The 24094-nt window shown below is 41.1% G+C and overlaps 1 protein-coding gene across 1 annotated transcript; it reads right to left on the bottom strand.

Moving 5' to 3' along the window:
• Positions 1–17362: 17362 nt before the first annotated feature.
• Positions 17363–22474, bottom strand: FZD1 (frizzled class receptor 1). Its single transcript, XM_056118364.1, has one exon. The coding sequence runs from the start codon at positions 21923–21925 to the stop codon at positions 19964–19966; it is 1962 nt and encodes a 653-aa protein (XP_055974339.1). The 5' UTR covers positions 21926–22474; the 3' UTR covers positions 17363–19963.
• Between the last annotated feature and the right edge of the window lie 1620 nt (positions 22475–24094).

Here is a 24094-nt window from a genome sequence, read left to right as displayed (position 1 = left end):
CCTAAAGTGCTTGTCCTAGAAAACTGGGTGCACCCAAATCACCCAACCTGCTGATGCGCTAACTTGTGCAGCAACCCAGAGTCACAGTAAAATTTCCAATAATAGGTGCTCTGCCCTGAATGGTGCTCCATATCAATGTGGTGGGAGGGTGCTCTTTTAGTATCTATTACAGGTTTGTAATGAAAAGAGCAAGTTTAAGATTCCATTCTTGCTTTCTTGGCCAACGTTAGTCAAGTTTCTGTGGGGAAACTTCCTAGGACAGTTTCTTGTACACGGTGCTCCAGATTTGCCTGCACTAATGTCCCACCAAGCTAGGGACCCTGACTCTCAGCTTAATGCAAGTTGCTTCCTAAAATGGACCTGAGTCATCATTAGAACAAAATTCTGATGAGGCTCTACATGAGAGTTTTTTAAACTTTTCCCACTCAACTCCTTTTCATCCAGGAAACAGTTACATGATCTTGGGGTATGAAAAATAGGTGTGTAAATCATTTATTTATAATAAATCATAAGTAAATTTTCTTTAGAACAAAATTGGGGGTAGGCCATACCCAGCAGTGCCTAGGGTTTCCTCACGACTATTCTTTGAGATCACTCTGGCACCAGGCTATATCAGGGACGCTCAGGGACCCATCAGGGCTGCACCTGGCAATGCTCATGGAACAATGTGGGGCTGGGAATCAAAACAGAATTGGACTCATAAAAGACACATGCTTTAACCCTTATACTGTCTCTATATCTCCAAGGGCCTAGATTCATAAACTGTGGGTTGCAGCCCTATGTCGTGTCACGAGTAATGAATGTGAGGTTGTGAAAAATCTTTACAATTTGTCTAAAGGGAATAGAGAGATAGTGAAGATATTATGGAGCCTGCCTTGCATGTGGTCAATCCTAGTTTGATCCCTGAGTGCCACTGATATAGCTCTGTTATTCCTTGCACCGTGGGGCCAGAGTAGTAGCACATCCTTTAGGTTTTGTCTTTAAACTAGAGCCTGAGAATTGCTGGGTGGAGCCCCGACATCTCCTGTGCACTGTTTGAGAAACTTCATCCCAACAAAGGTAGGTATTAGATATATAGACATGTTTGAATCATAATGTGGTCTCATGTGCCACATGCAATCTTCCATTTTTAGAGGGAGCTCTCCAGCAGTGACCAGGAGGTCAGGAGGCACTTTCTGTGATACTCTGCCCAAAAAGCCAATGACTCAATGCCCAGAAGGAAACTGGCATTTCTTGGGGCCTCCAAAGCTACAACTGGTGGTGTTCAGGGGTCACGTGGTACCAGGTTTAAACTCTCAGTCCCATTTGTCTCCCTGATGAGTTATCCCTGGCCCTACAATCATTAATTAAGTGTATCTATATATATATAGATATATATAGATACATATATTCTTGGTCTCTCTTCTCTTTTCACCTTTGCCTAATTTTTATTTCCTTCTTTCATATTTTTCTGATAGGTTTCCTAGTCTTATGCCATGTTATTAGTATAATATTTGTATATTTTATTCATTCTATTTTTTGTGTTGATGGAAGAAAGCAGTGGTAAAACTGTTCTTTCAGAGTAATATTGAATTGATCTTTACTAATGACAATTCAAAAAAGTGATATCTATTTCCAACTGTAATTTCTAGAGAATGAGAACCATGTAGCATAGGCTCAATGTCACATGCATGTGAATCCTGAATTATTGCTGTTCTGACTTAGAACAAAATGTATAGTATTTATAATAAATTATTTTGTTATTTTTTATATAAAATTAAAACTAGATGTTAGAATTTAAATATTTGGGGTTGGTTCAGGAATAGAAATGTACTTTCTTTTTAATAGCATGTAAGAGTTAACCAATGGGAACAATGCCAAAAGGAATTGTATTTTTGTCTCTTTAGCATCTGTTTGCCAAAAACCTACTCCCAGCAAGAGGTAGGGAGGACTAGCCTATGGTTAGAAGCTTGCCATGAATTGGGAAAAGAGTTTTATTGGGTTTTATTATAGAGAAGGGACCACTGTGACAATGATAGCTGGAAATGATCACTCTGGACAAGAATTGAATGCTGATGATAGGTAAAGAGATATACATGATAACCTTTCAGTTCCTGTGCTGCAAACCATAATGACCAAAAGAAAATAGAGATACAGACAGAGACAGAGAGACAAAGAAAGAGAGATAGAGACAGAGAGAGAGAAGAAAAGTGCCATGGTACAGACAGACTTGGGGTGGGAGGTGGAAGGAAGGAAAATGAGGACATTGGTGGTGAGAAATGCACACTGGTGGAGGTACAGGTATCAGAACATTGTATGATCAAAACCCAATCATGATCAACTTTGTAACTGTGTATCCCATGGTGATTTAATTTTTTTTTTTTAAAAAAAGCTTCTCTTCAATTGGATGATTAATGTGAATACAGGTTAAGAAATAAATCCTAAGTGAAAATTTCAATTTAGGTAAGGTTAAAAAATAGGCCTCCTCAGATGGGGGGATGTCACATGTTTTGCTCCCATTGCTCCACACAACAGAACAGCATGTCCTAATACCTAATACCCTGCTTGTTTTGCTTAAGGGAACTTAGATAAATTTACAATCTTAAATTACATGTTGTGGTTGGGTTGCACCCAGTGGTGCTCAGGGATCACTCCTGAGGGCCATATAGGATGCTGGGGATTGAATCCTGGGTTAGATGTACGCAAGGCAAATGTTCTACCCCTGTACTATCACTCTGACCCTGAAGTCTTAAGTTCTATTTCACGTGTTTATATGAAGAAACAGCTCTGTGCTAACCAGGAATCATGGGATATGATTATAGCTTATAGATATGACATTTTTTTTTCATCCTAAACTCTTGTCTCTGGACTCTCCTTAAACTTCCTATTGGAGGACGTTTTTGGAGAATGGTCCTTAAAAATCCTTGAATAATGCTTAAAATATGTCATAGTTGATTCAGCACTATAGCCTAGAGTTGTGTGGAGCAGTGTTCAGCCTCCAGTCTTGAACCAGTGCTCATCTGTAAGTACAGAAAGGTCGAAAAGCACTGGTCTACTACAGTTTCTCTACGACTTGAACCATGTAGACTGGCATGCAGCTAGGTGCCACTCTCCAAACGTAAAAAAAAAAAAGTTGAGGAACACTACTATATAATTTTCAGAGAAAAAAACAGAAATAAATGATCTAATTATAAATTAAATTTTATTTACTAATAGATAAATACATTCCATTTACATTTTGCTGAATGCAAGTCATTAATCAGTTGATCATTTTATCGTAACATAAAATGGTCCTATGAAAAAATTGACCTGTTGGCTGCCTTAACATTCCCTAAAATAATATATCTTGCTACTTTGAGAGATCATATCTCCTGTTTTTAGTTATAAATCTGGTTGAGAATGACAACAAAGAAAATAATCTTTATATATTATATAAATGATCTAAAGCAGATTTAACTCTAATAAAAATTTAAACCATGTAATAATGTGCTTGGGCCGGAGCGATAGCACAGCGGGTAGGGCGTTCGCCTTACAAGCGGCCAACATGGCCGACCCGAGTTCGATTCCTCCGCCCCTCTCGGAGAGCCCGGCAAGCTACCGAGAGTATTCGATATGCCAGACACAGTAACAACAAAGTCTCCAATGGAGATGTTACTGGGCCCGCTCGAGCAAATCGACGATCAACGGGAGGGCCTTTACCTTTACCTTTACCTTTAATAATGTGCTTAGCTTTTGAAATATTGACTAAAACAGAGGACATAGACTACTAAGAGAACTAAATGCAAAGCATTATAGAAGAGAGCACAGATTAGGATTTATTAAACAGAATTTGGGGCCTGAATTTTGTCAGGAATTAAGGGGAAATGGAACTAGAAATCTAGGCAGCAAGTTTGTGCATAGATCTTTTGAAAATAGAGAGATGGCTGAGGTTTCTTCTAAGAGAAGTGGGTGTTTCCCTTTGAGAAACAAAAGTTAAGGTTTTATATGTGCTTAACATCTTCAAATAATTTCGCTGCAAGTGTATGTGAAACAGAGAAGTTTTATTTTTTTCCCCTCCTGCTGTAAAAGCTTCTGAAAAGCAGAAATGCTATACTAATAAAAGAAAGTTAGGGGTCTGGTTTTAGCATTGAGAAGGACTACAAGATTCAGTGTTTCCTTATACTGGAGGGATCATGCAGAGACTTGATAATGACTCTATGATAGTAAAGAATTTGAATCTGTTTTTAACCTTTTGAATATTGTGCATTTTGCATGTCGTCACTTTCCTTTGGCTCCTAGAAAGCCCAAAAAAATAGATGGAATCCTCTTCTGGTACATGAGCAAAACCGTACATACATATATGTATGTATATGTACCATTGTATATCACAAGTTATATTGCCTGTTTCACTTACTTAATATTAATATTTTTGACTTAAAAGTTACTATAAATTGTGATAGGTTTTATGAACAGTTTTTATTAATGGAATGCCTTAAATGGGCATCTATGAATGTAATGCTAAGGTCACTTCTTTTTACTGTATTCAGAGGTGTAAATACCATCACAAAGTTCCTTCCTTTTCTACTATGAATCAACTCCAAAATACTGAAAGAGGTGAAGCACAAATCTAAACCACAGTGTGATATTACCTCACATTCACTTAGACAGTAGTAACAAAAAATATGTTTAACAACAAGTGTTGGTAAGATGTGAAGATATTTGGAACACACATGCATTGTTGGTGGAGATGTAGAAGAGTGTTGCTCCTTTGGAAAACAGTTTTTGACAGCCTATAAAAAATTAAACATTGGGTTGACATGTGAACCAGAACCATTCTTAAGAGTATGCACCAGAATATTAAAAACATTATCCACACGAAAACTTGTACACAGGGTTGGAAAGACATTACAGGGGAGTAAAGTGCAAGACCTGGGCACAGAGTCAGGAGTAAACTTTGAGTACCTCTAAGTAGCCCTAAAAACAAAACACTTGGTCATAAGTGTTCAGAGTAACGTTGTATAGATAGCTCAAAATAGAAATCACCTAATTATCCATTAAATTATTTTAAAAAAAGAAGCTAATGTAGCACAGTCTCATGGTAAAACATTATCCAGCCATATAAAGGAATGAAGTATTGACATAGGTTTAAGTATAGATGAATGTTGAACTCGTTATGCAAAGTGAAAGAATTCAGACATAAAAGCCACATGTATCATTCTAAGTATGTTAAAATGCATAATAAACAATTCTTTATTAAAGAAAGATTGTCAGTCAATAGAGGAGAGGCAGAGACATGGAGCACCTACCAATGGCTGGCACTTCTTTATTGTTGTGACAAAATATTCTGGAATTAAGTAGTTGTCAGGTTGCTTAATTTTGTGGAATGCCAAAAATCAATGATGTTTATACTTTTTTAAAGGGTATATTCACCTGTATATTAAATTGTATCTCAATTAAAATATTAAAAGCATTCTTTGGAGTAGATGGGATGTATGGGAGAAATGTTATTTTCTTAGAAAATATTGAACTTGAATTTGAGGGGCTGAAGTCATAGCACAGTGGGTAGGGCATTTGCCTTGCACGCGGCCGACCCGGGTTCAATTCCCAGCATCTCTTATGGTCCCCTGAGCACTGCCAGGAGTAACCCCTGTGCTTCACTGGGTGTGACCCAAAAAGAAAAAAAAAATGAATTTGATTACCATCAACAAATACAGCTAATTTACTGTTGTAAATTTCTTTTAAAACTATGTTAAAAATTTCTTTTCTACAGTCTTAAAATGCCATTTAGAAGCAATGACTAATAATTGATAATTTTTTTCTTATGAGTCATGAACTATTTTTAAATTATCAAGGCTATGTATATAATTGATTTTGTTAAAAAATATTATTTTTAAGATCTTTGACTTAAAAACAATCTAATAATTATTAAAAAGTAAAACTTTTTTTTGAAGATGAAGCTATAGTACAGTGGATAGGGTACTTGCCTTGCATAAGACCCACCAGGGTTTGGGCCGGAGAGATAGTGCAGCAGGTAAGATGTTTGCCTTGCACATGACTGACCTGGGTTTGCTCCCCAGCATCCCATATGGTCCCCCAAGCATTGCCAGGAGTGATTCCTGAGTGCAGAACCAGAAGTAACCCCTGAGCATCACTGGGTGTGACCCAAAAAGCAAAAGAAACAAAAAAAGACCTACCAGGGATTGATCTCTGTACACCATTTGGTTCCCCTGAATCCTGCCATGAATGACTCCTGAGCACAGAGCCATGAGCGCTGCCAGGTGTGGACCCCAAACAAACAAACCAAAAAAGGTTTTTTTCTGTATTCCCTATCTGATTGTGAATATGGCATTTATTCAACATACCCGAGGAGCTATTTTTTCCCAATATATGCCAGCAAAAAGGAAAAGGATGCTTTAGATTTTCCAAATTCCACTGAATTCTATGGAATAAAATTAATTCATTCTAAAAAGAGGTGATGATCCACTCTGATTTTTTTGCCTATGAAGCAAGTTAACATGCTTAAGACAACATGGATTTAGATATCTTCCGTTTGGGTTTTATTTTTTTCTTTCTCTTGTAAAATCAGCTGGGATATATTTTAGTCCTATTTTACTCATATTTCCCAGTTACCTGGATTAATTGAAATGAAACAACAACAATGGTGCTTTGAAGCACCGGGTACAACAGTGGAAATGATCACATTTCCTAGCTAATGACTGAGTTTCTCTTTCATAACGCTTTGTTTATGGAAATAAATCGAGCATTACCTTGATTAGTGAATTCCCTGGGAAGGAAGGGCCTTCTAAGGAGTCCGTTGTACTAAAAACCTAAACAAACACAATCAGAAAGAATGGGAAACCGAGCTGCCTGAGAAGCCCGCCTGCTCAGCTCTTACCACGGGCTGCCCCTCTGAAAGCAAACAGGCCCAGCCTGGAGGGAGTAGGAGCCCTTTGAAGTGCCTCCTGCTGCCTGCTTGCTCAGCAATGGAGCATCCATAGCCTCTGCCCTGCCTGCTGATCAGCCAACTGAGCCTTCTAACTAAACGACTTCCTCTCACTTAAACACAAGCTAGGGAATGTAAATCCTTCCCTTTAGGAAAATCAAATTTTTCATTTAAATAATTTTAGTCTTGAGAAAACCTAGGGGAAAAGACCTGTCTGGTCTCCACTGGCTCCTGACCTGTAATGGTTTTGCTTGATATGATTGGCAACCCAGATCCTTGCACCTTCCAGGCAAGCGCTATATCACTGATGCACCCCCTCCTCAGTTTCTCCTGGCTGTTTCTGAATTATCCTGGTTCAGGGTGATCCGATACAGGCAGGATAGGCCTGCTCCCTGTGCAGAGGTCTCAAAGTCCTCATCGCATTCAGGCTCTGAGTCTTTTGGACTTTCTACCACATTTTTTTTTTCTGGGAGCAGGTTTGCAGATGAAGGGCATGGCTAGGAGCTTGTCTTGAGGTTGTGTTGGCAGAACACATGCAATAAGCTTGAGAAACTTCAGTTGCTCTTTTTCAAACCTGGTGGAGAGGCTGGTGGAGCAGAAGTTCCTACTGGCAGTGCCACTCCAGTACATCTTGTCACCTGTTTCATTCAAGATCCTCCTGCCTCTGCTTTGGTCAGCTTAGGGGTTCCTTCCCTAAGCTGCCTTTCTGCCTTGACAGAGCACCACTGACCCTTTTCCCATTTCCTTAATTTATCTAATCTAGCATTTCAAAGAGCACCTTGAGAACTGCCAGTGTCAGAAACACCTGAACAAAGGTTCTAAGAAACCTTCTCTGGGCAGCAAAACGAAAATATCTGAAAGTGACAAAATGGGGCCTTGTTAAATATGAGAGAAAATGAAACTCTCATAATTAATAAAGCTCCATGTGACTCTTAGGAATACTCAATTTGAAAGGGGTGAGGGGAGGACACTCCCAAGCAGTGCTTAGGGGTCCCCCAGGGTGGTGCCTCCCCAGGGATTCTTAGCCAAATTGGCAGGTGGTTCTATCGACTAAGACTGGTTTTGTGGTGCTGCTCTAGCTCAGTGGGCTTAGGGGCCATCAGGGACCATGTAATGCTAGGGATTGAACTAAAGGTCTTGGCCATGACCCCTGAGCTATCTCTCAGGCCAGGAATACTCAATTTTAACGTTTCTTAGTAACCTGTAACAAATTGTAATAAATATTGTATATTTTGAGATAATCTACAATATCTCCATAAAATCTCCCTAATTCAGATGTTTGCAAATAATGTATTTTTTGGGGCAACAATGATCACTAAAGTCCTTCCTCTTAAATAGTTGCTGTAAAAAGAATATATTTTCAGGCTGTTCTATATTTATCTAGGAGGAAAATATATGCTTTTAGCCATAATAGCCTGGATTGGGAAAAAAATCTTTCAGCTGGCTTCTAGTGTAGACTAAAATTGCATTTTAAGAAAGCATTTTTAAGGGTGAATTAATAATGCTAGAAAAATGTGTCCTCCAGAAATGTCAACCTAACATTTTTAAACTAGGGCAGAAGTATTCATTACCTGAATTTATATAAAATACAACTAAGGTAATTGGGTTTTTCTCTTCTACATTAAAATGAAAGAGTATAAAAAAATTGTTTCTTCTATGAACATAAGGCAACTTCATAAAGAATTAAAATCTCTAATCACAGATTATAATTACAAAATCTATCATCACAGATGAGTTAACCAGCAATGAGATGAACTATGTCCATGATACATCACATCCAGCCCTTCATCAAAACACAAAAAGGCATCGTTTGACAGGTATGTTTCTGATGAAAACCATACAGTTAGATAATCTGAAGGAAAAATAGTGGGATTTTTTGTGTTCATTTAGGAGAAGAGTTGACATTCATCCATCACCATCTTTTTCTGACCTATTTCTGTGACAGACACAAAACATCAGCATAAAAAATATGCTGACAGGACACAGTCAAATGAAAAAGGTATCAAATGAGAGGAAATGAAGCAAGAAATAACATGAGGAATGACATTTGGAATATAAAGAAATCTGCTAAACTTAGAGGATTAAGATTGATATGCAGACTACTTAACAGACAATGGGGTAATGGGAAAGGAAGTATCCGTGATCCATTGGCCATTGACAGAAATGTGCTTGAATAAGATAGGACACAGAAGAAACTCAAGAAGTAGTTTTATGTCAGTTTAAGTGGAATTGTAAATAATGAGGATTTGATAGGAAAGTTTGTAAAGAAAAATTCCACCTAGCTTAATTCTGACAGAGATGTGGAAGATATAATAATGTTCTCCCAAAGATGTACATACTCTAATCCTTGGAATCTTGTCCTATAATGAATCATCTGAATTCTTAAAAGCAAGGAACCCCTTTCAGCTGGATAGAAGCAGACAGTGATAGAATTAGCCCCAAATTTTTTGTCTTAAAATAGGGGGAAAGGGTTCTGTAAGCTTGACTAAGATGAGGCAAGGAAACATTTCCCTTCTAGAAACTCCAGAAAGAAACATAGCTTGGTGTCCTTGATTTTAGACTATCAAGCTTTAATGCAGTAAATTTGTGTTTTTCAAGTTTTTGTTATTTGTTACAGCAACAATAAGAAAAAACAATACTCTAACACATAGGGGTGACCAAGAATATCAAATGATTACTCTTTCTGTGAGGATTTAAAGAAATGACCAACAAACTGCTTTTATGAAGATTTCAACCCCATTTAAATGTGTGTACCAAAATTACATTCTGTATGTTCAGTTGGAGCAGAGGAATATTTATTAAATAAGTTCACTTTGACAATGCATCCACAGGGACAAAGAACTCTGCAATTCTTCAGTTAGCTATCAATTCAAGATAGCAGCTTAATTCTAAAGGAAAATTGTGATTCTCTTCTGGCCGTAATTTGCCTCAAAGTTCTGTTGCCGTGTTACCCAGTTGTACAATCTACTAGTTAGGTCTAAATTGTTTGCAGTCAAGAAAAAATCAAATTTGAAACTGTCCCTGAAAGCAGAATTGAATACACAGAAACACAATCATACTTTAAGAGCAAGATCATTAGTTGATTGATATAAAGTGTATTATTTATATCATTTAGCCTTAAGTTTGTCCATTAAGTTAGTCTTTTGTGTGAATTAACTACAAAATATCCTTAGCATGTTAGTTTTTATTGCACCTTTGTGATTCCCATCAGTGATCATGAGTTACAAAAGGAGGAAGAAAGACATAGCAGGAAGATTAGAGGAGTGTGTATGTGTGTGTATGGTGGGGGGGGCAGGGATGGGAGGGGGAAGGGCAGAGGAGAAAAAGAAAGAACAGAAATATAGGATAGAGGAAGACTAAGAATTTTTAAATGAGTCTTCAGAGCTAAAATATCATTATTTCTTTGATCTCCCCCAATAGCCCTATGAACTAATATTTTTTTTCAAATTCGCAAGGCTATAATAGGTTCCTCTGTACCCAGTACCCAAAAGATGAAATATTTTGTAAATCAAAAATGGTGCAAAATATTGAAGCAATTTCCATTCATGTATACACGAATTTTTTTTTCAGTGTTCCAAATCCCAAAATAATAATTGACCAAATCATATCAGATAACACATAAGCTTGAAATAACACTAATATGCAGTAATAGCAGATCTGACAGGTTAAATATGCAACCTCTATATAGTGGCTTCTCAGAAAAGAACTCAGTGGTGTTATTCTTGATGCTCAGGGCACATGCTACCTCTATAACAACTGCTGTAAAATGAACACTGTGCGCCATTTCTGCTTTTAACCTTTTGTCATAAAAGCAAAAATCCTCTTTTGGTTTATTTTAGTTGTTGAAAACTGGTATTAATATAGGTCTTTCATTAAAGTGGCATAATTTGAACTTTCAAAAAGTATGGGATAGCCATACAACCATTTTAGATAAATGGATTGGAGGCTTATTGGGATTCAGTCCAGCTCCTACAAGTCCAATATTCTTCCTAGATGATATTCAATTTCTCTGTGTTCAGTTGCCTATTACCTTGAGAAATTGATTTCTTTTTTTTCTTTTTTATTCTTTTGCAAAGGAGAAGAAAGCACAAAGGTCATGATTCCAATCCAGGGTTATGGCCCTATTTCAGAGATGTTTCCATTCAACTCTTCTATTTGTCCTCCACAAGAGGACAAAAGAATAGTCAACTATTTTTCATTTTCCTTCTTTCCTTTTTTCTCCTTCCAATATCAAATGACACCAACTTGTCTACCTTCAGAATATAAATTACCACCCCATATCTCCTCCCCTCCATCACTCCCACAGCTGTTTCTCACATCTACCCCAGCTTGTCAATAAACCAATGAACAGTGCCTATCAGTGAGACAGCTCAACCCAGAATTTCTCCCTAGGATTCTGCCACAATTGGACTGGAGCTAATACCTGGTCCTTCTGCTCCTCTGACCTCAAAACATTCCTGTAGCAGAATTCTTGCTCCTCTACCAGGCCTCTCAAATGAGGCCCCTTTTTCTCCCTTACTGGGACCACACTCCTCCCAAATTGCACAGCAGCTACACAGAAGATTGATTCATATTAAACTGAAGCAGGGAAAACTTACACATGTCCAGAACAACTTACATGCTTCAACAAAATCAGAGAACAGGTGGCAGGAAGGCTTCAGTTCCTTGGGTTCCTTCCAGAAATGAATGTGGAGGAGACAGTCACCGCTGAGAAGGAGCCTTGGGATATCTCAATCTCTCTTTAATTAGCTCAATGTGCACAATAATAATTTTTAAAAAATCTTTCTCTTTTGTACAGAGCTTTACTTTTCATTAGTGTCTCCATTTTACTCATGAAATCTTAAAGGCCAATACTTACCCAAGCTCCCTTAACCTGCCTACCTGAAACAATCCTAGAGTCTAGGCCAGAAACTTCCTCTGTTCTACAACAGCTAAATTATGCCAGAATATATGTAGAAGAAATAGATACATATGGGCTATAATAACAGTCTTATACCAACTGATATTTGAAAGAGATTTTTCAAAACTCTTGTTGCTTAATGTCTTTATGCACTTTTTTCCTCACACTGCAATTATGGTACATTTATCCTATCTGGATTTAAGTAATAAAAGCAGGTTGATTTTGTTAACTGTTATGTTAAATATTTGCTTCCCTCCACATAAATTCTATTGTTAAAACTCTAATTCCCAATCTGAAGATATTTGGAGGTGAGCCTTTGGGAGATAATTTGGTTTAGATTATGTTACAAGATGAGGACACTTATGATGAGAATAGTACCCTAAGGAAAAGAGGAAGGCAAAGAAATTAATTTTCCTCTCCACCATCACTGAGTCAAGAAGGACCATGGCCAACACATATCAATAGGTGGGCATATATGAACAGGAAATGGTCCTCATCAAAACCCAAAATTGCTGTCATGGGCCCACAGAACTATAAAAACTAAGTGTTGGTCAAGCAATAGGCCATAGTCTTTTGTTACAGTAGTCCAAATAGATTAAAATATTGACACTATGCATTATCATCAGATTATTTATCAATTAACAATTTTAAACAAAATTTGCAGTTAAATGTAAAACCCATTCTCTAAGCATAGCAAATTCATATTTTTTCACAATTGTTGTTAATCAAATCACTATTCTTGCTGTTGTCAGGGGCTATTTTCACTTTTATAAAATAAATGTTCAGTAGCCTCCCTAGCTTCTACTTACCAAATGTACATAGTAACCCTGTCCTCCAAATACTTGGTTTTAATATTATGAAAATAATGTGAAAAGTTATGAAGATAAAGCAAGCATTATGATACTATTCAGTATCTCCTGGAAGTGGGATATGATAAAATTGTTGAAAAATCATAGCTCTAAAGCCTACTGTGTGAGTACCTACTGAAATAGTACATGATCTGCAACATTGTTTTTGTTTCTATTTAGTTTGATTTAAACATAGTAAAAATAGGGCCAGGGAGAAAAGGACCAAAGGAAAGGCGCTTGCTTGCACACCCTGGTAACTGACCCAAATTCAATCCCTGGTAGCACATATGGTCCTCAACTGGTCAGGAGTGGTCCCTGAGTGCAGGGTCAGGAGTAAGCCTTGAACACTGCTGGGTGTGCCCCCAAACAAAAATTAATTACTTAACTAATAGAAAGAATAGTCTTTTCATTTCCAAAGCAAAGAAAGAGATAAAAAAAAAAAAGTCAGAGAAATAGCTGAGAGGACTGGCACACATGCTAGTATATACTAGGCACAGATTTGATCCCCAGCACCTAGGGCTGAAGCACTGGTGGTCCCAGAGCAGGAGCAGTGAGTGTCTATCAGGGAGCACTGAGCTGTCAGGCACACACCACCAGCTGAGCATCACCTGTGGTGACCTCCGAACACTGTTAAGGACCCATTCAACTACCCAGCCCAAATGAACAAGGAGTAACAGGACTTTATATGCAGATATGGAAGACGGATAACAGGAGTGCACAAATGAAGACAGACTCTGTAGCACTGTCTTCCCGTTGTTCATTGATTTGCTCGAGCAGGCACCAGTAACATTTCCATTGTGAGACTTTGTTGTTACTATTTTTGGCATATTGAATACACCACAGTAGCTTGCCAGACTCTACCATGCGAGCAGGATACTCTCAGTAGCTTGCCAGGCTCTCCAAGAGGGACAGAGGAATAGAACCCAGATTGGCCTTGTGCAAGGCAAACGCCTTAACCACTGTGCTATTGCTCCAGTCCTCATTAACAATAAAAAGGAGAGGGCCACTGCTTATTGAAATTTCCAGGGAAGAGAAAAATCTAGGTGGTCCCATGGGTTCAATTGTGGAAGTCTGGTCTTTGTGTTCATCAAAAAAATCCCCAATAATTATTGTAGAATTTTAAATGTGTCTACCCACTTCTTCCTATAGATAATAATTTTTGATTTTAGGAAAATATGTTTGCTAAACCTCCTCTTAGAAAAAGTACAGTCATTAAATTGTGTTGTTACATAGTTACTTGGGGATAGTCCCTGCTTAAATTCATATTCTCACTTCAAGAAACTCTATTGTTATAAGGAAAATCAAATTAAATATGCAAAACTCTAATACTTCCTTATAATCGTATAAAGCTTAACATAATGTATTTTTTAATTTTTTTAAAAAAAACCCTATGCCAAGGGAATTCTTTGGGGACAACTTTATAAAATAGCTATTTAACTTGAGTTGAGAACAGCAAGAACAGTACTCTGTCCAGTTAGGTTTCTGTCTCCAATACCTATTTATACACACAGCACAAAGAATGATCAGGATAGCAATGTGATTTGTTCCATTCTACCTTTGTATTCTCACAGTTGCTGTTGCTTCATATTCACTATTGGAAAAGTAAAGACTGGAGAATGAAAAGTATTCTTACTTTTTAATGCTGGACCAACAAAAGGTTTTACATTATTTAATCCATGGTGAGATCCAAACTTAGTCCATTGTGGTCCAGTATTCCAGTTTGCCCAGATCTTCCCCGGTTTAATCCCTGAAAGTTCCTCTTGCCAAGAAACATCTCAATCTCAGGCAAACTTAGTGCATTACACTGAGTTGAGATTTTGACAGTTTTTATTCGTTAAATTTTTTAAAAGTTAGAGTTAGAAAGTTGGAAAGAGTTAGAAAGGTAAGGTCAAGAATACTTTCTAAATCCACCCTTTAAAGAAAAAAAGGTCAAACAGTGCTAGGTGTTTGGTATACGTTAAACTAGCCTGTATGACTTGCAGATATTTGCTGTGATGATTGTGAAGAAGAGTATTTCCAAGGGCAAGAGAACAATCTGTCGCAGAGTGCTTCATTTAAGCAAGGACATACTGCCAACTTGAAAGGAAATAAAGGCCACACTTTGTCTATGGGGGGATCCTGCAGTTATTCCCCTGCAAATTTAATTCAAACAGATAATGAGATCTGAAACATGGAGATATCCACAAATTAGTAGATACTTGGGTTTTTAAAAGGAAAAAATGATATCCAGGCCATAGAGAACTATCTCAAAGGAGCAAAGTCATTCCTTTTCATGTTAATCACTGTATTGTTATGGACATGTTTTGAAAGACTATACTGTGAATGAAATTTCTTGAGATCTTTTTATATGAGAACGCATACTATACTTTTATAAAGCTTAATTATTATCTTCAAGGAAGTCAATTTTATTTTTTTAAGACATGGTGTGTAAGATGTGCAAATTAATGCCATTCTAATACTTTTAGAACGATTAGTTATACAATTCTGCCATTCCACTAGTCTATTGATCCCCTCAGAAAACTAAGCAATTGAACTTTACCAAATATATAACTCTTAAGAATGTCTCCCTAATCTTGAAAGGATTTACTTAGTGGAATACCTCTTGAAAATTGCATTTTTCTTCAAGAAATGTAAGATTCTACTATAAAATTGATGATGACCCTCAAAGTATTTATTATATGTTCATTATGGGATATATTTACAGATTAGACTTGAGTTTATCCATTAATTAACAAAAACTTATGTGAAAACTCCTTTTATTTGACCTGATATTGAGGTGTACGCCAATTTATAAACAAAATCCTCCAAGGAAATGTTATTATTTAAGTGGTAAACAGGAACTTGGTTCTGCAATGGAGTAGGAAATGGCTATCTATTTTCACTATCTATAATCACTAGGTTTCAAGTAAGCTATATTGCCATTATAACAATTATGGCTTGACAGATCCATGGAAAATGATATAAGTGAAGAGAAATTTGTAAACCCCAATAGTTTGAGGGAATTCTGAGTAATGTCTATTGTTGAAATTCTATGGGCCTTTGGAATCCACTAATATTTCAAAATACATATATGAATCTGAGCAATTACCAAAATACGTTACCTGATTGATATATCCCTTGAGAAACCCCATTTCAAATGTTAGGGTCTTAGAGTGAAGCCTTAAATTTAGATAACCCTGCAGTTTTGTTTTGTTTTGATTTTTTTAGGAATATAACTGAAGATTTCTTACATGTAGTTTAAATCTTATTTTGGCTCCTACAGAGTAATCTTACAAACTATGATATTAGTAATTTTTTTGAAGTATTTGATGACAATATCACTGTGTCCATCCCAAGATAGTATGTAATGACATTCTGATTCTTATCTCTCAGTACCCAGTTACACAGAATATTTCTACTAGAAATATATCTGAGATGTCCAATGTCATCCCACTTATGTCAATTAACTGCATTTTACATCACACACATTTTACATGTGACCTGTAGCTAATAGATGCACCAGAAGCAAGAAAAATGTGAAGCTGAATGCAACACACAATCTGCAAATACAGCATCTTAAAAAACAAAAACAAAAATGGAAAATCAAACAGTGTATCGAGATTGAAATGTGCTCTCAGGGAAATTCTTCTGAATCCAACCAGGTCCTGATAGGTTTGTGGCTTAGATTTTTTTGTTTTTTGGACTGGCCACTAACTCTTTACTTGTAGTGGCCTTCTTTCCAAGATAAATGCTGGACTTTTAAAAAATGATGCAACTACAGCAGACAAGCTTTACTATGCCTTACAGACAAAAGAACTGTAAACTCAGGCTGACAAGTGACCACCCCAAACTGAAAAATCCAGTCCAGCTGTTTTGCATATGCTTGACACAGGCTGGCTTTGAGATTAAAAATATGACTTTCTAAATCCACAATGTTTAAGTAAAAAATAAAAAAATGCCTTTTTAATTTTTTTTTAAAGGAACACCAGAGAGCTTTCATACTATGTACACATTTACTTAAAAAATGGAATCAAGTACACTGTGAGGGGGAAAATCAACTCCCATTGAGACTCCAATGAAAACCCCTCTAAAGAAATAAAATAGGCAATCCATCTGAAAACAGGGTTTGTCATGGAAACAGCATGCTAATGGGACAATATTCCCAACTATGTATGGTGTTTTAGGTCACTGCCATTAGAAGAACAAATAAATACACTGAATTTTTATATGGTATAATTTAAAATAAATTATGTTCTTTTAAAAAAATCCTGTAGGTGACTTAAAAATGCCTTCTTAAAGCTATTTAAATTGAGTATTATAAAATCTTTCTGCATCATTTTTATATAATTTTAAGGACATCAACAATAAAAATGCTTTATATTTTTAGGAGACTAATAATTTTAATATTGTTTTCAGAAATTAACTCATTGAACTTCCTAGTGAGTTGTGTTTTAATTTGGTCTAAAAATAGCAATTTGTGTGTGTATGTAATAAAAGTTTTTCAGATAATAAGTCCAATGTAAAAAAAAAAGAAACTGTACCTTGCTACTTAAAATTGAGAGCTATATTTCAATTAGATTTAAATTTTTTAATTTGCTTTTCTAAATGAAGAAGTTATAAGACAATTACCTTATAATGATAAAAGAATTCCTTATAATGATAAAAGAATTCCTTTGTCATTTAGACCATTGGCATTTTATCACATTTTACCACAAAATGTTTTGTGGAAAAATTCAATAGATACTTTTAATCTATAAAGGTATAATAAACTTATTTTCCAAAGATAGTTGATGTTTTTTATCTGGCATATCCCATTTCTTGTAACTTATTCCCATATTATGAAATGTACAAATAAATGCTGCATCTTTTCTATTAAACTGGTGCATGTATACTTATGTTTATATACATACATTTGTGTATATATACATGTTATAATATATGTATATATAAAATGTATAATTTCTTTAACCTAGATAATTCCTCTGAAGCTTCTTGAACAATATATTGTCTTTAGTAGAAAACAATAAAACAGCCTTATGTATCCAACACTTTTTAAAATGCTTATAAACAGTTAACCATTTATTGAATGCCTACTTGTAGTTTTGGAATATCCAAGATTATAAAAAGACAGTATTAAATAAGAATTGTGACAAAGATGACTTTTCAAAAAGCTTCCATATTATAAAATGTCATAAATTTACCCCTTGAAAGAAAAAAAGGCTTTATATAAGTCTTTTTAATAATTTTTTTTTGAGTAAAGAAATAATTTGCAAATTTCTACTTTTTACTGTCTCTGTCATGTCATGAAAGCAAATCTTCTCTTGGGACTTCACATCAATCACAACAATGCAAGTAGGATATTTCTTTGGAAGGACTGGCTTGAAGGTTTAAGCATAGAATTTTTCATTAAATTTTTTAATTTTTATACCGTGAGATTGGCTATGAGACACTAGAAAATGTCAAGACAGTTCATACATTTCCAGCCCTATTATTTTCAGGCACAAAAACCATATAATTTTGTACAAAACTTTGAATTTTTTATTCATGAAATTAAAAATATGGTATTATATATATATAAACTTCTATTCCTCTATAAATATAGATGATTTTGTGATAGTGAACAGAATAAACACATACCAAATTCGAAGACCACTGTCATTTTCAGGTATGATAGAGATAAATTTAGGTCTGAAGTACCAGCATTTTGATAAACTCTCAAAGTTTAAAACAATACAATCAGGAAGACTCCTTTTTTTTTTCTCTTCCCCAAGAGAGCTAAAGTTAATATTTTAAAATGGCTTTGAAAAATTTACATTTGACATACTTCTGTAAATCCAGAAAGGAGTACACAATATTTATTTAATGTGGTAGATCTGCACATATTTAACGAAAACACATGCTCAAATGTTGCATATTTTAGGAGCTAATTTCATCATTTATTTCGATTTCCTTGACCTCTTAAAATCTTATCAGGTTTAGTAATGTGGATTGTTCCTCCCTTGGAATGTGCTGCTTAATAATCCTGATAACTGAAAGTGTACAAGTTTAACATCTTAGTTTCTGATACACGTCCAATTATCACTTGGTTAAAAATTTTCAAAAGCAGTATCTTATTTTGAGAATGTCCATTACCCTGAAATCTTCAAGTTTCAAAACACTCACTGTAGCTATCCTGGGTAAGGAACCATCTACATCAACTCCTTGACAAAGCTTTCCAGGTGATCTCACTGTTTCCATTTAACAGAACGGGAAAATCTAAACGTAGGGCCCCTCAGTACTAGGGGCAGATTGCCAGGTATCAGTATATAATTAGAATGAACATTTTATAACCCCATCTTCAGTCTCTCCCAACCCACACAAAACTTCATGCCTCTTCCCAAATCTCAGTAACCACATCTTTCCATGACGCTGGTCAAACCCATACCAGGTTTTAGAAGCTAGAGAATGAAATGAACTCATCCACCAAAAATTAGAACTTGAAAAAGTTTGGCATTGGTGTAGCCCGCTCACCCTCGAACCGACCGCGGTGAAAGGAGTGAGTGTGTGGGCGCTGCGGGGCGGGGCGGCGTGCAGGGAGGCAGAGATTGCAGGCGCCCACATCCCTGGGCCTCTTGGAAGCCTCGGGTAAGAAATATTCAGTTTCGGAAAGTCAAGGTCCTTTCTGGGTCCGGGGCAGAGAGGGGATAGACAGGGATTCCCGGATTCGGAAGCTTTGCGGAGTTCAGTACCTTAAAAGCGCTGATCCCCAGCACGAAGGCGAAGGGAGGGAGCCGAACGCAGAGGAAAGTGACTCCGGTCCCGCGCGGCCCCAGTCCCATCACCTCCCCCGCCCTGGGGGGTCGAGGAACAGCCCGTGGGTGAGCTCGGATCTCTATCTCTGGAGTTCTTGGGAAAGGGCAAGAAAAACCTTAAATGGTTAAACCACTCTCACAATTAAAACTTTTTAAAAATGGGGGGCCGGGGGAGAAGGGGAGCGGAAAGGAAAAGAAAAAAAAATAAGGAAAACCGCGTGTTCGGTCATTATTTAAATACAAATATACTTACAAAAATCTTACACAGGCTATATACAATTCATAAAAGCGTACAGTCCTGGTACCGCAGTGAGGGCTAGAGAGGTCTGTCCATCCCCCCTCGCTGGCAGGTCCCTTTGGTCCCTTTGCCCCCAGGGATGGAAACTTTTGCAGGCGCCCAGTTTTTCACCAAGGGGCCCGCGGCTTTGAGGGTCTAGTGAGAAAACCTCTATTAGCCGCCAGATCTGGCCAAGGATTCCGGTGGGGGCAGCTGTTGTGGTGTGGTAGGGTCCAGCGGACAGCTAGGAACGGGGGTCCGAGGGGCTCAGACGGTGGTCTCCCCCTGTTTGCTGTTGGTGAGCCTGGTGTAGAACTTCCTCCAGGAGTTTAGGGTCTTGCCTGACCAGATCCAGAAGCCCGACGTGATGCCCACGATCAGTGTCATAAGGTACTTGATCATGAAGACTGTGAAGTCGGGGCTCATTGGGGGGTGGGGTGGGGCGCCCCCGCCAGCCTGGAGGTGGGGGCAGGGGATGGCATAGCTTTTGCAGCTCTGGGCCACCCAGCTGCGCTCCCACTGGTCCCGGAAGGCCTGCTCATAGAAGTAGCAGGCGATGACTATAGTGGCAGGCACGGTGTAGAGGACGCTGAAGACACCAATGCGCACCATAAGCTTCTCCAGCTTCTCGGTCTTGGTGCCGTCGTGCTTCATGATCGTGCGGATGCGGAAGAGCGACACAAAGCCCGCCAGCAAGAACGAGGTGCCGATGAACAGGTACACGAAGAGGGGCGCCAGTACGAAGCCGCGCAGCGCGTCCACGTTGTTGAGACCCACGAAGCACACCCCGCTCAGCACGTCGCCGTCCACCTGGCCCAGGGCCAGGATAGTGATGGTCTTGATGGCCGGCACGGCCCAGGCGGCCAGGTGGAAGTACTGCGAGTTGGCCTCGATGGCTTCGTGGCCCCACTTCATGCCGGCCGCGAGAAACCAGGTGAGGGAGAGGATCACCCACCAGATGGAGCTGGCCATGCTGAAGAAGTAGAGCATCATAAAGAGGATGGTGCAGCCCTCCTTCTTGGTGCCCTGCGCCACGGTGCGCGCCCCGTCCTCGGAGAACTTGTCGTTACACACCACCCGGTCCTCCAGCAGGAAGCCCGCGATATAGGCCACAGCCACGGCGGTGTAGCAGCCCGACAGGAAGATGATGGGCCGCTCCGGGTAGCTGAAGCGCCGCATGTCCACCAGGTAGGTAAGCACGGTGAAGAGCGTGGAGGCGCAGCACAGCACCGACCAGATGCCGATCCAGGTGCGCGAGAAGCGCAGTTCCTCGGGCCCAAAGTACATGAGCCCGTACACCTTGGTGGGCTCACACGGCGCGCCGCAGTCCTTCTCCCCCAGGAAGTGGTAGTTGAGGTAGGAGGGCACCTTGAGGGCGCGCGGGCAGGAGAACTTGCCGCGGTCGGACGCGCCGCCGGCCCCCGGGAAGCCGCCGCCGCCACGGTGTCCCCCGCCGCCGCCGTGTTGGGGGTTGCTAGTCCAGAACTCGGGAAGCAGCGAGGGCGTCGGGGTGCCCTTGTCCGACGTGTTCTGGCCCACGCACAGCTCGCCCGCGCCGTGCACCGGGAACTTCTCGCACTTGAGCGTGTCGGGCCACTGGAAGCCGAACTTGTTCATGAGCGCCTCGCAGCCCTGGCGCGCGCGCTCGCACAGGGAGCGGCAGGGCGGCAGCGCCTGCTCCAACACGGTGCACACGGGCGCGTACATGGAGCACAGGAAGAACTTGAGCTCGGCCGAGCACTGCACCTTCACCAGCGGGTAGAACTGGTGCACCTCGAGGCCCGCGTCCTCCTGGTTCGTGTGGCCCAGCAGGTTGGGCATGATGGTCTGGTTGTAGGCGATGTCCGTGCACAGCGGGATAGAGATGGGCTGGCAGTAGCCGTGGTCCGGGATGGAGATACCCCGCTCGCCGTTGTACTGTTGCCCGCCCTGTTGCTGCTGCGGAGGCGGCGGGGGAGGCGCGGGGGGCTGCTGGCCCGGCCCGGGCCCGGGCCCCTGGCCCGCCGCCTGCGCCCGGACCCCCAGCAGCAGCGGCGCCTCCAGCAGCCAAAGTAGCAGCAGCAGCCGGCGCGCCAAGCGCCCGGGGTCAGCAGCGGGGCGACGGCCGAGCCTGCCGGCGGCCCCGATCCCTTCGGCCACCGGGCCAGCCCGGAGCGACCCGGCAGAAAGTTCCCAGCTCGCGCGGCCGCCGGCGGCCCAGGACTTCTTAGGCGCCTCCTCCTCAGCCATACTTTCTGGGTTCCTTTCTCCGAGCAGCTCGGCGGGGGCGGACGGGGGCGCGGCCGGCGGCGGTGCCCCCCGCGGCCAGGGAGATCTCCTCCTCGGCGCGGGTGCCCTCCGTCGGGCCCCAGCCGCTCTCGGCCCGCTGCCCCGCTTCGCGCTCCGCGTCCCGCAGCCGCCGCCGCGGAAACTTGCGATTCATGAAGCGCGGGCGGCGGGGAGAGCCCGGGCGGCTCGGGCGCGCCGGGGGTCGCGTCTCGCCTCCCCGGCTCCCAGCTGACCGGCTCCGGGCTGGCGGCGCCGCGCTAGTGGCCGCGGCCCCGGAGAGCGCGCAACTCTCGGCAGACCAGCGGCCTCGGCTCCCCCCAGCGCCTCCGCCTCCTTCTCCGCCGCCGCCGCCTGACCATTTGTGTCAATCCCTCAACTCGCTGGCTTCCCTCTCCCTCGCGCGCGCTCCGACCGGTTTCCAGGCGCCCCGCAGTCTCTCTTTCACCCGGAGGGAGGAGCCTTGAAACCGACGCGGCACCCGAGGCCCAGGGAGCGTCGCCCAATCGCCGCACCAGCTTCCCGGCGCAGAGGGCGCCTGCCGCCTGGGTCCCTGAGCGCGGGTCGGCCCCGGGCGGGAGGAGCCGGAGGAGGAGGCGGGCGAAGGAGGGAACCGAGGTGGCGGCGAAGGCACGTCTCTGGCACAAAGAGTGGGTTTGCTAGGGCGCCGGGCAGGCTTGGTTGCTTTTGCTTTGGGAAGGGACGGGGGGGGGGGGGGGGGTGCAGGGGTAGGGGAGGGGACGATTTGGAGAATGGTCCCATATGCTGTCGGAGATAATGAATAAGACTCTGCACACCGCGGGACATAGCTTTTTTTTTCCCCCTCCTCTCTCTCTTTTATCCTTTTTCATGTTTAAAATCCTGCTCTTTAAGCTGCCTACAAACAACAGCATGCCTGACGCGGCGCTCAGAACAGATGCCTCATACTTAAGGAGCGAACAACTTCCTTCGACTTTGTGTCTGTCGAGGTTTTGTTTAAAATTATTTTGCTCGACTAAGAGCACTGGAGCTGGGCTCGGCGGACTGTGGACGCGCCATTCCCCACCGCCACCCTCGGGAGAAGCGCGCCGGATCGCTGGTTGAACAGAACAACAAAACACAGACACAAACTTTGATGGAATTTCCAAAGTCAAGCCAGATGCGCGCGGTCCGCTAGTGTTCTCCGTCTTGCATTCCTTTCCCATTTCTTTAATCAAGCCAGAAACAGAAGCAAAAAGAAACTAGCCGTTAAATATTCAAAGAGAAAAAACTTGAGCCTCTTGCACTTCCCTCCAGGAGGGGAGTTCAGCCCACCCGAGACCCCAAGAGCGGCTCTGGCGCTGACACGGTTGCGGGTGAGGGGAGCCACGGCCTTTGTGGAAGCTCGGAGGAGCCTGTAAGGCCCCAGGTTCGCCCACGCTGGGGGTGGGGGTGGGGTGGGAGTTGGGGCACTCGTGGGAAAGGCGGACCTGGCCCTGCGGCGCCGCAAACTGGGCAGCGGCCTGGGTTCCTCCAGCGTACAGAGTTGATGCCAGTCTCAGAAACGAGCAAAAACAATGAAATCTGAAAACAAAAAGCAGACTGCCGTTTCCCTTCTTAATTCCAAACTGTATTTTGTATCTAGGCCAATTTACATTCTTCTTACGGTTTTCCGGTCTTTTTTTTTTTTCAAGATTTTTTCGTTTGTTTCTCAATGATGGTTTCAGTGACTAGATTTTATCCATAAAGTGCCATTGTATTATTGCTTCTTCCTAGGATTAGTAATAATTCAATGAGAGTCTGTGATTAGACTCCTCTGGGGATAATTTTCTACAATTTTTCCCACCATTTGTTTGTTCATTCATTGGTAAAATCTCCACAAGTCCTTCTTCTCTGTGATATATGCACTGGTAGGTAGTAGTGTTGGAAGATGAACAAAAATATGCCCAGCCTGAGCCAAGACATAGATCAGTGTGGCACAGAAATATAGATCCTAAATAATTCCCAGCAAACAGAGGTTCAGGTGAAAAGGGGAAAGAAGCATTCAGATGAGGGGACTGGATGGTACAAACTTAGGGAGCTGAGAAATCTTTAAATTGCTTCCAGGAAGTTGAAGGCAGGATGGTGAGAGATGCATAGGCTGGGTATGCCTAAGATACAATGGGGAGGGCAGGA

The sequence above is a fragment of the Sorex fumeus genome, unplaced genomic scaffold (genome assembly GCF_029834395.1).
Source record: "Sorex fumeus unplaced genomic scaffold, SorFum_2.1 ptg000037l, whole genome shotgun sequence".
Taxonomy (NCBI): Eukaryota; Metazoa; Chordata; class Mammalia; order Eulipotyphla; family Soricidae; genus Sorex; species Sorex fumeus.
The sequence above is the reverse complement of the archived record's forward strand: the minus strand, read 5'-3'. Positions and strand labels throughout refer to the sequence as shown.

Coding starts and splice junctions, on each gene's coding strand:
- FZD1 (XM_056118364.1), bottom strand. CDS start 21,925: ATGGCTGAGGAGGAGGCGCCTAAGAAGTCCTGGGCCGCCGGCGGCCGC.